The sequence below is a fragment of the Podarcis muralis genome, chromosome 7 (genome assembly GCF_964188315.1).
Source record: "Podarcis muralis chromosome 7, rPodMur119.hap1.1, whole genome shotgun sequence".
Classification (NCBI taxonomy): Eukaryota; Metazoa; Chordata; class Lepidosauria; order Squamata; family Lacertidae; genus Podarcis; species Podarcis muralis.
The window spans coordinates 63,904,882-63,917,131 of record NC_135661.1 but is presented as its reverse complement, the minus strand read 5'-3'; the positions used below and the strand labels follow the sequence as shown (position 1 = coordinate 63,917,131).

Here is a 12,250-nt window from a genome sequence, read left to right as displayed (position 1 = left end):
TTCTGTTCTCATCCTGGGGCAAAGTTCTTAACCCGAGGTACTACTTCCGGGTTAGTGGAATTTGTAACCCAAAGTGTTTGTAACCTGAGGTACCACTGTATAGGAAGAAAAATGCCAACATCCTTTGAAATTTTGCAGTAGTGGCAGACTGTAAAATTTAACTGAAGCCCTGTGTGACACCAAAATCCGGCCCTCCCTCTCCCCACCCCTCACATTCCATGGGATGTTATAGTTGTGACACCTCCTGCAGCGCCCAATAAGCTCTTCACAGCTTGTGCTCCCCTTTGTTTGCAGTGTGGTTCTCTAGCCATGTAATTTGTAAGAAAATGCATATATTAGGGTAGAATATGCGTATAAACACATAGAAATGACATAGAAAAATGCATTATCTTAGGGGGAATTTGCACTAAAATGCAGGTGAATTTTCAGGAGGACTAAAAAAACAACAACCACAACAACACACTCTCATGTGAAAAATGTGGAGAACTGAACTAAAATTGGACAAATGAGAAACCAAAATGGCCAAGTTCGTCCATCCCTGTTCAAGAGAACTGGAACTCTGTGCCATATGGTGACCTGGCAGCAGGTAAATGGGTTTTTATTCAGACAGAACTTTGCCCTGATAAGTTGATTTGTCTGTGGCTGGTATGTTGTAATTCGTTCACCTGGCTGCTGTCCTTATTGATTTTAGCCGCATGTTTCATCTGCCGTTTTTGTTCCTTTTTCATTACTGTTTTGCTTTTCCCTTTTCTTACTGTTTGGTAGCTGCCTTGGGCACTCTTTGGTTGAAAGGAGGGGTCCAAATTTCACAATAAACATCGAATAAATCAATATTTATGTACAGTTTTCCTGTGAGTTAGGGAGAGCTATGAAAATGAACATTCTGGACGTGGTTCAAAAAGTCTCTTCAGTAGGCGGGAAGGCCTTCTCAGCTTGCTGGAGCATGCTTTAACATCTACGAGATACAAAGATAGGAACCGTCCTAGAGGTTATAAAACATGCCCCATTAAGTATGAGTCAGATATTGCACCTCATATGGGGCCACTCCCAAGTGAAAGAACATCACATCACTAACATGCCTTAAAGCAGGGGTTGCCAAATGTTTGGGGCCCATGGGTACGTTTGCGAACTGGAGGAACACAAGCTGCAATTATACTTGAAACAAGCCTTAACCAAAGTAGAACACTTCTTCCAAGCCTAATTTCAGCTAGGGAGGGTGGGGAACAGGACCCTACAGAGAAGGCCTCTGTTGGCAACTTATGACCTAAAGCAGTGTGTGAAAATAAATAATCTTTGCTACATAGATATCTAGTAAATAGCAGGTCACAGCCACAACTTATATTTCAAGCACATTTAATGCACATGGCTTCGCCACAAATAATCTTTGCAACTGATTACCAGTCACAGAACTACAATTCACAAAACCCTTAACAAAACTACAGTTCCTTTTCTTCCTTCCTTCTTTCCTTCTTTCTTTCAAGTCGTCATGTGCTTTAAAAGTGTGCTAAGTGCACTTTAGATATACAGTGGTACCTCGGGTTAAGTACTTAATTCATTCCAGAGGTCTGTTCTTAACCTGAAACTGTTCTTAACCTGAAGCACCACTTTAGCTAATGGGGCCTCCTGCTGCCGCTGCGCCACCAGAGCACAATTTCTGTTCTCATCCTGAAGCAAAGTTCATAACCCGAGGTACTATTTCTGGGTTAGCGGAGTCTGTAACCTGAAGCGTATGTAACCTGAAGCGTATGTAACCCGAGGTACCACTGTATGGGTATGGCTCAACCCCAACGGGCATATAAACACATATATTAGTGAAAGTAACATACCAAAACACATTACATTGGGGGAAATTGCTTGCACAAATGTAAGCACTGGTCAAAACTACACACAAAAATGTGCCTATTTGAATAAATTTGCCCAAAAATGTTGATGAATTTCCACGAGGACTCTTAAAAAAAAGAAATCACTAACATGTGGGAATGCAGAGAACTGACTGGAAAAATGAGAAAGTGGGAGAAACTGAAATCCACACATCCCTCGTCAAGAGAAAGGCTGAGTGGTCGTGACCCTAAAGGAAGGGGCATGCGCCGCCGTCTGAAGCTTGGGGAAACGTTTAGTGGGATCATCATCAGTCCATTTCCTCCTTCCCTGACCCTGGGCAAGCAGCTGCAGATGTTGCTGACAGCCCAGCCAGCCACCTGTTGGTTTCCATGCAAGGACGGGGCTTTAAAGGGTGCAGGCTGCCCTGCCAGGGGCCGCGTTCCAAGCTCTTGATGCGGGATGCTTTTCTGAGCAATAGCCCGGGGATCCCATGTCAGCAGCATGGCAGGTGATGCCACTCAGCCAGTGATTAAATGCCACGGCGGAGCCTGTTCCTGCTCACTTTTTAAAAAGGAAACCTCACACACAGAACCATCAATGGGGACACCACTGGACCAAAGGGGGGGAGGCCTTCCATTTGAAGGAGTGATAAAAATGGAGAGTTCGCTGGTGGGCCCACCTTTGAATTAGGTATTATCAGGGACTCCAGCAAACCTTTGTTTGTTTGTTTGTTTGTTTGTTTGTTTGTTTGAACCCAGGCCACCCTCCAGAATTACAAAAGGCGAAGGCTTCTGGGTCAGGCGTGGCTGTCCTTTTTTCTTTGTTTTCTTATAAATTTGCAGGCCTTGAGTCTCTACAGCTGACACCATATCATGGAAGGCTTAGTGATAAGGAGTCTCTGGCCCTCCAGATGTTATGGACTACAACTCCCATCAGCCCTTCTCTTAGAATCATACAATCATAGAGTTGAAAAAGATCTCGAAAGGGCAACCAGTCCATCCTCATGGTTGGCAATCCAGACTCCTCTTAAAAAACCTCTACAGTGGTACCTCAGGTTACATACGCTTCAGGTTACAGACTCCGCTAACCCAGAAATAGTGCTTCAGGTTAAGAACTTTGCTACAGGATGAGAACAGAAATTGTGATCCAGCGGAGCGCAGCAGCAGGAGGCCACATTAGCTAAAGTGGTGCTTCAGGTTAAGAACAGTTTCAGGTTAAGTACAGACCTCCAGAACGAATTAATTACTTAACCCGAGGTACCACTGTAATGAGTCCACAACCTTCCGGGGCAGGTCCAGTCATTCGGATATTTAAAGAAGGACAACAGGAAACTCCTGACTCCCCCCAGACACAACGAGGTCCAGCGCAATCTATTTATTTATTTAACAAAATGTATATGCCACCTGACTGTAGTAAAACATTGAAATCATCAATAAAAACAGTTTCAAACATTTAAAGATAAATGCCCTGTTCTCAGAGTCAGGGCGAGCCAGACCATGAGGCGATGTGAAGCGGTCACTTCAGGCAGCAGATCTGGGCATAAGGAGTGTGCCACTCGCTGCCTGTGCCACATCCTTGCCCCAGCTTCCATGGGAGCACCCTGCCACTGTGGCTGGTGCCCCCCACTGCCTCCTCTGCCACAGGCATGCCCCACCATGGCCACCCTTTCTGCCACAAGTGCACCCCACTCCACCATGCCCCCATCGTGGGTGTGTCCACAGTTCTCAACTGCAACCAAGGAAGAGAAGGAGGCAGCAAAATGTCCCTGCTCACAGACAGTGGTCAGCCAGGTCCCTGTGGGAAGCCTGCAAGCAAGATTCAAGCACAAGAACGTTCTCCCCTCCTGCAGTTTCCAGCACCTGGTACTCAGAGGCATATTGTGTCAAATAGTCAATAAAACCCTGCCTTGCACAAAAGCGTTGTGCAAGCAATCAGGATGAATGTTCAATAAACAGGTAATCTGGAGGAGCCCTGCTCTCTCTCTCCCCCCTCCCTCTTGACCCGCCTCTCTCACACACAGAGGACAAATCCGCAGATTTGTTCACTGGCTAAAATTTGTGCAAATAAATCTTTCTGGGAGCCCAAACAGCAGAAATCCGTAGATTCTGGGCCTGGAAAATCAGCCTGCAGCTTTTCTTCCTTGTTCTGCTTTGACAATGGCCATGGATACTTCTGACCTAGAAAAATGATCTTGCTTTACCCGTGCAGAGAGCTGTTTGGGGATCATAAATCCTAGATAGTTCTCTCCATTGTCATTGAAATGACATGAGATAATGCTATATTTAAGGCTGCAAGGGTGGGCAGTTTCTCCTTGGACAGGACATTCTTCCCGGGACAGTCATTCTTAATGCCATCAAGCAGGGGAAAGGCATCCTTCCTTTTGTCCTTTATCTCTCTTCTTCAAGACTAGCACCCTTGCCAACCTGCTCTCTGAATTTTTCTCTACACTGGGATAGCAAAGTCAAGATTTAGAAGATTCCTCAACTTCAGGGAAGGTACGTGATTCCTGCCGCCTGCCCCAAACTTGTATCTTGCTTTAAAGATTGCTTGTGATTCTTGTCGTATGAAAGACTAGCTGGTTTTCATTGTTGCTGCTATTCTTACATTTTGTTTCACAGGAATTCTTTTGCTCGATTTTAAATTCAATATAATTTTAATTTAGCATGGAAGGGAAATGCAGTTCCTCCCTGTTCTTGAACTAAAAAGAATGCTCTGCTCTTTTATTTAGCTCAGATCTCTTTGATTATTGCTATTTATCATTTCTGTCATACTTCACACATCCTATATTAAAAACACCCTGTGAAGCAACGGGGTGTTATGGACAAAGGGCAACATCACCAATCCTAGTTTTACAACTCCAGTTTGCAGAGCATGTGCCAACTCTAATTTGCTGATCAGATGAAAGGGCACACTATGGTTTCCTGCAACCAGGTACTAGAAGTTCCTAGTCTTGATTGGCAAGAGAGGGCGGGAGCAATGTGGACGAATGCATAAGATTATGCACCAGATTCAGCCAACGTGGTGCACTAACAAAAGCTAGGACAAGGACTCCTGCTAGAAGAATGGGGCTGTCCTCCCACTCTGCTTCCACCACCCCAAATCTGCTCTGGATGGTGAGAACCACCAAAACAGTATGTGGGGAGGAGAAATGCTTGCGCTGATGGAAAGACCATATTAGCAGGTCATTGAATCGCACCCCAAGACTATTCACTCGCAAGATACTAAACCATAGCTGCCCAAAACGGCTGAACCACTTCTGCAGCTTCCCAGAGGCTCCAACAAGTGTCATGGACAAAGAGTGTTTCCATGGGCATTCCCATCTCAAAACCCATTAAATTTCCTAACTTCACCACCTTGTCTCTCCTCACTTGCCTCCAAGGAGAGCAAACCCCCAACTTGAGTGTATAGCCAAAGTATTTATCAAAAGGGAATGACTGGAGGAGAATCGAAGCAGCTACTCCACTTCAGGGTCTGCACATCTGTTCGCTTGCACTCATACCCTCCGACATTTCGGGAGGGCAAAGCGGGACACCTTCCCTCCCACCCGATCTTCCTGCTCCTCCCCATCTGCCCAAACTCCATGCTCCTTCTCCCGCCTGATTTATGCACTCTTTCTGGCCTCCACCTGCCTGATCTTCATGCTGCTTCTTCCCACCCCCCCATCACCCGCCCATCTCTCATTGCTCCAAAACCTCAGCCAGGACCCAGTGTTCTCACTTATTTCTCAGTATGACAGTACAATATATGAACAATGGTCCACAGAAGGTAACCACCTTCAGGGTTGCTGCACCCCACCCACCCCACCTTTCCATCTTTAATGCCTCTAACTCAACGGCAACAGCAATCTTTCAAGTGGCCACGGCTAAGGTCAGCAACACCAATGAAAAGAAGAGTTTGCTCTGACTGAGCACCAGCTTCTGCCAATGGCGACGCAAAAGGAGAGTTGTGGTGCTAAAGAAGGTGTAGGGGGCTTGGAAAAAAAATCTAATGGAGGCAAAGGTAAGAGAGCATCTTTCAGCTCTGTTTTTTTGGTGCTGCGCTCTGGTGTGAGCCAATTGATTCGCACCACAGTGCGGAACTAAAAACTACACGTCTTTTGGTCCCAAATGGGACATCCAAGATTGGGATCAGGAGTCAGGAAGGCTTCTGTTAATCCAGGATGTCCTGCTTAAAACGGGACAGTTGCGTAGTATGCGCTAAGCCATTGTTGCTTAGCATTGTGTGCCAATAAGGACAAAGGAGGCATTTAAAAGAAAACTTTATGAATATGCCCTTTCTGAAATAATAGGGAAAATGAAACACAGCCATCCCTTCTCCAAATTTTCCAGCGCAGTGCTCCAGCCAAGTAATGTGTGCAAAAATGTAAGTACTTGGGTAAGGTGTGCATAGACTCAGGAGCAGCACATCCCATTGGCCAATTGGGAAGTGCCACCCTGCCCTGCCACTGCCACCTTGGGGGCTTCCATGGCTTGAGATGGTGGCCTCACCCGTCCTAATGGCTGGGCAGGCCCTGATAGACATGCATATATTGGTGAAAATAGGATGCATAAGAGGTTCCGTTAGTGGGGAAATGCTTTGCAAAAATGTATATATTAGGGAAGTTTTAATATTAGGAGAAATTTGCACTAAAATGCTGGTGGCTTTTCATGGTGACTTCTAAAAGAAAGAATGCATACTGTTGATGAAACGTGAAGGACTGAACTTAAGACTGGGGGGAGGGGGAAGAAACAAAAAATGTCAGACCCTTGTCATCCCTCTCCACACAGAATTAACCTCTCCTGTATTTATTTATTTACGGGGTGTCCCTCGTTACAAATCAGTGGAGCATACTGCATGTTCTCATCTCCTGAACTTCTTGTTAAATCATCTAGCAATGTATACCAGAGTACAGCAAATCCTTCAAGACGTAGGCATTTATTTCTGAGTATGTCAAGAGGACTTGCTCATGAGTATATTGCTGGAGTCCCAGAAATGGCACCATCGAATACCCTCCCGCTTGGTGCCTGGCAACAGCCTCTCCCCTTCCAGCTTTTAAAATTGAAAGGGGTGTTGTCTCTTTACTGGTGGCTGTTTAGGGAAGTACCCGATTTGGGGCGGGGGTGGGGGTGTCTGGTGCCTGCTTCTTTGGTCTGTGTTTTGTTTTCGTCGGTGTATAGGTGATTGCCTGTTTCGTGGGTGGCAGCAGTCTTTCTTTAGTGAAAATGAATTTTGTGGAGCCCGCAATAGTTCCTTAGATTGCCAAATGTGCCACATGGCCCCTAAAAATCAGGGACTCCAAGTACTATATATTTAAAGCCACATCATATCACTTTAAACCTTTGTGATTTCCCCCAAAGAATTCTGGTTACTATAGTTTATTTCCATAAGAACACAAAGAGCACCTAAGTGGATCAGTCCAATGGCCTATCTAGTCTAGTATCCTATTCTCACAGGTGACCCTGGGATTAAGCATAACAAGACTTATGAGGAGACCCCTGGTCTTCTCAGAGAGCTATAATTCTCAGAGTGGTTTAACAGTTAATGCATAAACTTTTGCTATTGCTATCTAATAACAGGTGTGTGTGTGTTTCCTCAGTAGCAGGAAAAATATACCATGTGTCCACATTGTGTCCACATTGTACTCTCTTTTCGCAGAAGTCATTTTGAAGGTACCTGCAAATTTTACCACATAACTTTCTTTCTAGGAGGGCTAGAGACTAATGTCTTTTTTTAAAATGAAAGCTCAGAGTCTGGGGAACTTGCCCAGCAGCTCCAGTGTAATCCTTCAAGGGCACTGGGTTGGTGACCTCAGTGCTAGGTGTTACAGATATCAGGTTACACACCTGGGATTCTGGACTAAAGAAGCAATGACCTCATTTTTTATAATGTACAGTCTAAATAATGTCTTAATTAAATCTAAATAAAGTCTATAATGTAATACCAAAGACTACTAATTTATTTATATCCATTTCGCAGCTGCTAAGTGTTATTTTCATCCCGAATTTAAAACAATTGTCTTTCCACTTGCTGCAGTTCTTATGCTTCCTCTTGCCTGAGCCCTGTTGATGCAAGAGTGATGGGAACACATGCACAGTTAAGTCTGAGTGTTTTGTGTTCACTGCAACAGTTTAACACATGGGCTATTTTAAAACCCGTTACTTGCATTCAAGCGTAAACAGTTTATTAAAAGTATTAGCCTCAGATGTTCTAATTAAAACAGAAAATGCATCTTCCAAACAGAACTTGAGACACACAATAAAACCAACATGCCGACGACAAAAAACCCTATTTGAATCCAGTGAGTTAAATGGGAGTTTCATTTTACAGATTTGGAGACTGTGTTGTCTAAGAAGTATTTTGAGTAATTTCTGAGATAATTCACCTGAATAATTTATCTTGGTTTTAACATATCTAGGTGGGGCTTATTGTCTGTTTGGTTGTAAGAGAAAGCAAATAACTAATTGGTTGGGCAAGAGAAAGCAAATAACTAATTAACTAACTGAATGAATGAATGAATGGGTGAATTAGTATGTGTCTTCTTCAACAGGGATGGGTAAATTCATCAATTTTCAGTTCTCTCGGTTTCTCATTTTTTCCAAGCAAGTTCTTTACATATTTCACATCATTTTCCATTTTCTTTTCTAATGTTCTCATAAAAATACACCAGCATTTTAGTCCGAATTTTTCAATACATAAAAATGTCTCTATGCAATTTTGCATTTTTGTCTGTTATTTTCATGAACATTTGATGTTATTGTTTCTGACAGGAATTCCCTCCCCCCATAAGTGTCCATCATGGAAATCCGAAGCTTTTCCCACCGCAGGGAAGAGGAGCAAAAGGAGGAGACGCACAGAAATCTACAAATGAGCTCTAGAACAAGGAAGGCAAAGTTCAGGACCAGGTTAGCCAAGGAATGAATGAAATGACAAAACCCAGTGCTCTGAAGTGTATGTGTGTGTGTGTGTGTATATATATATATATATATATATATTTGCTTTCGTAGATTTTCACGGGTACAGGAATGCAGGTTTTGGTGTCCTCGGGTGTCTTCCCGTGTAAAAGTTGGGGTGTCTAGGCGACGTTTCGACGAGGTCTCACTCGTCATCTTCAGGCTGGTGCTTTCGGATATATATATATATATATAGTGTGTGTGTGTGTGTGTGTGTGTGTGTGCACGTGCTAACAGTGAATGCCAGAATTCAGATAATGTAAACCTTTTGTGATAAATTTTGTGAATTCACGAAAACTAAGAGTGAAGCTTTGGAAGATTCACAAAACTCATTAGGGATTGCTAGCATTCCCATGAGAATGTCACTAAAGTTTGGATATTCAGCATATCATATGAGCGGAGTTGCCATTTGTAATGCCAGGAATCTGAATTTAAGATTGGACAAATGGGAAACAGGGAGAATCTGAAATTGACAGATTCACCCATCCCTAACTGAGTATAGTGCTGTTGTATTTAGAAACAGGCTGGGGGGTTTTGGCACCTCTAGTCCATGTGAAACATTTTTGTTTTTGAACTTGTCCCGTTACATATCTCCCTCGCTACACCTTGTAGTACTTCTTTGGTATTCATGAAATCTTTCATTTCTATCTGCTTTCTCAACCTTGGGGGCAACAGTGAAGAAGAAGAGGGCTTCACACGTCTGGATTTGTCCATAGCATCTGCACTTGCATTGACATCGGAAGAATCATGGTAGGTCCAGTAGCTTACTAGAGCAAACTTTTCCAAAATTCTAAAGCATAATGAGTTCAGTTAGGGTCAGTTATCTTAGTGATTGAACTGTGTACATTTGCATAAAATGTGAATGTGAACTGATATCACCAGCAAACCTTTGGACGCATTAATTTTCTGGAGCCATACCTGCGAGCATAAGAAGATAGTCATGCGATGCCCTCCAGATGTGGTTCAGCTCCAAAAATCCCTGGTTATTGGCCATGCTGACTAATGTGTGTTGAGAGTCCAAACATATCTGGAGGGTACCATATTGGCTGCTTGCCATCTAGGGCCCTGCTCATAGGTTAAAAACATAAGAAGAGCCTACTGGATCAGGCCAATGGCCCATTTAGTCCAGCCTCCTCTTCTCACAGCGGCTAACCAAATGTTTGTGGGAAACTGGCAAGCAGAACATGAGCACAAGAGCCATCTCCGCTCCTGTGGCTTCCAGCAACTGGTATTCAGAAGCATTAGTGCCTCTGACTGTAGAGGCAGAGAGAATGAAAAAGGATAAAGATTGCTAGTTCGGGCAAAACCTGTGTGGGAATGTTCAGTGGGCCCCAAGAGGATATATTGTTTATTAATATCCTTCCTAACTTGCACTAGCAAGTGTTAGAATTCCTATTCCATGATTGCAGTCTTGGGATTGTTGTCTATCACCTGATGGTGTATGTTTTGACTCCACAGAGTGGGAAGTGATGGAGACAGGATGTTTGTGTTACTGTGTTCCGTGAAGTGGGACTATTGTCCTTTGTTCTTTCTCTTTGCTGTCTGATGCTAGAGAGAGAGGGAGCCATGTTACAGTGCTCCGTGTGTGTTTATATGGAAATAAAGTAGATTAGCCAAAATGCTGAGTTACTGAAGTCTGTTACGCAAGCTGCGAAGACTCTGCGGATCCCTAAGTGTGCCAATGTCTGTTGGCATCGGTCACTGTGATGTTCGGGCAGAAGAAAGCTTTTGAAGCTCCCGGACAATCAACCAGGAGGGAGAGAACATGCCAGTCGGGCATGTGTCTCTGCCAGGGTCCTACTCGAGTGTAGGACGAGCTCCTGATGCAAGTTCCTTTATTTAGCAGAGTGCATTCCCCTCTACACAGCAGAAAACTAGTTGAAAACTCGTGTGAGTTTCTTAAAACAATATGTGATTCAATCTGGCTTGTCTAGATTGAAATGTGTTCTAATATTTTCCTGGTAAGACCCCTTGAATCTCTCCTAAAACAATAAAGACACCACAGTCTTATTCATAAGCAGTAAAAATAAAGTTTACTCACGATCAGGCAGAGCACAGTGTGATCCCTGAAGGCAGGCTTTAGGCTTAAAGTTACAAACGTATAAAAGAGGTTTACCCCATAAGGGAGATGACCTGAGGGACTGCTTGGCTGGCAGCCAGCAGTTCATTCCAGGAAGTTCGCAGGACGAAAGGAAGATGGAAGAGGAGAGAGTGGCAGCATGCCTTGTCCTTTTACCAGGTCTGGAAAGGTCACGCCCACCCACTAGTCACATGCAAGGAAGGATGCTCCAGGCCAGGAGGAACAGGAAGTTTCGCCTGGCTGGACCAAACATTCCTTTGCATGTCCACTCTAGGAAAACAAGGAATGTTGTACTTGACTGCTCTCAGTGGATTACATCCCACAACCTGAACCCTGCGAGAGGACATGGAAAGCTGGGTGCTATATAGTTTATGCTTTCTGTCCCCAGGGAAACGAAAATGAGGCAGAAGACTACTGTTCTGGAGCTAGAGAAAAGAGGACAGAAGAGAGTTCGTTTTGGGAACGAAATGGAGAAACTGGAGAAAACAGTCATTCGGAACTGCCGGGCTTTGCGTGTGAGAGCTGACAAAAAGGCCCTGCGGAGGAAGGTAAGGGGAGGAGCCGCTTAAAGTGGGTTGTTTGAGAGTCAAGAGCCAGCAGCATCCACAGAGGCAAAGTTCATTGGGCGGATACAAACTTTCAGTGATACGTTTGCGTAGCATTTCAACTCACATCCATCCACCAGCTTGGGGCCAGTCTGGAAGCTTGCAAATTGCACTATGAAGATCAGCCTCAAGGCTGCAGCTTTGCGGAGGAGGAATGTCTGGCTCTGCGCATGTGTGGATACTTTTCCATTGCTTTCCGGCACTGATTTCTGCCCGAGCAACAGATTAAAGTTATGTATGTTAGATGGGACAAGAAAGGGTCAGCGCTGCGTGGTTTGCAAAAAGAGAGCCTGACTGTTGTATGTAGATACTCTGTTGTTATAGCAACCAGCAGGTAAAATAACCAAGCCAGTAAGGAATCTCAGTGTCCATTGACACCTCCTGGTTAGTTCTGAGTCCTGAAGCCCCTTCAGCCCCATATGCACTATACATTTAAAGCAGCTTCATCTCACTTTAAACAGTCATGGCTTCCCCCAAAGAATATTGAGAACTGTAGTTTAAGGGTGCTGAGGGTTGTTAGGGGACCACCATTACCCCACACAGAGCCCCAGAGAAGGTGGATTTACTGTTAAACCATTCCAACCATTGTAGCTCTGTGAAACAGTACATTATAAGATAAAGGAACGTGTTAGATTTCCAAAATTGTGGACATGTGACTTCCATACAGTGGCCACTTATATATCTCCAGAAAGGAGGGGGCTGCTCTCCACTAACATTTACTTGGAATAGATCCTAGAAAAATTAACTAATAAACTGAAACTGACACGGGGACAAACAGAAGAAGACACCTTCACCCCGGTATGGCTCCCCTTTAT

General features: G+C 44.2%; 1 protein-coding gene and 1 long non-coding RNA gene across 4 annotated transcripts in view; one reads left to right on the top strand and one right to left on the bottom strand.

The window, feature by feature from the left end:
• LOC144328448 (uncharacterized) overlaps window positions 1–11,131 on the bottom strand; it is a 44,300-nt gene extending 33,169 nt beyond the window's left edge. Inside the window, exon 1 of one of the 2 annotated variants that reach the window (XR_013393713.1) lies at window positions 10,792–11,131. This is a non-coding gene — a long non-coding RNA (uncharacterized LOC144328448). The remainder of the gene's footprint in view (window positions 1–10,791) is intronic. The other variant, XR_013393712.1, reaches the window with a different exon arrangement.
• MYOM3 (myomesin 3) overlaps window positions 4,143–12,250 on the top strand; it is a 45,718-nt gene continuing 37,610 nt past the window's right edge. Inside the window, exons 1-5 of one of the 2 annotated variants that reach the window (XM_077931967.1) lie at window positions 4,143–4,316; window positions 7,834–7,893; window positions 8,568–8,702; window positions 9,426–9,500; window positions 11,219–11,378. In XM_077931967.1, coding sequence (XP_077788093.1) covers window positions 8,596–8,702; window positions 9,426–9,500; window positions 11,219–11,378 — 342 coding nt within the window. In that variant the 5' untranslated portion in view covers window positions 4,143–4,316; window positions 7,834–7,893; window positions 8,568–8,595. The remainder of the gene's footprint in view (window positions 4,317–7,833; window positions 7,894–8,567; window positions 8,703–9,425; window positions 9,501–11,218; window positions 11,379–12,250) is intronic. The other variant, XM_077931966.1, reaches the window with a different exon arrangement.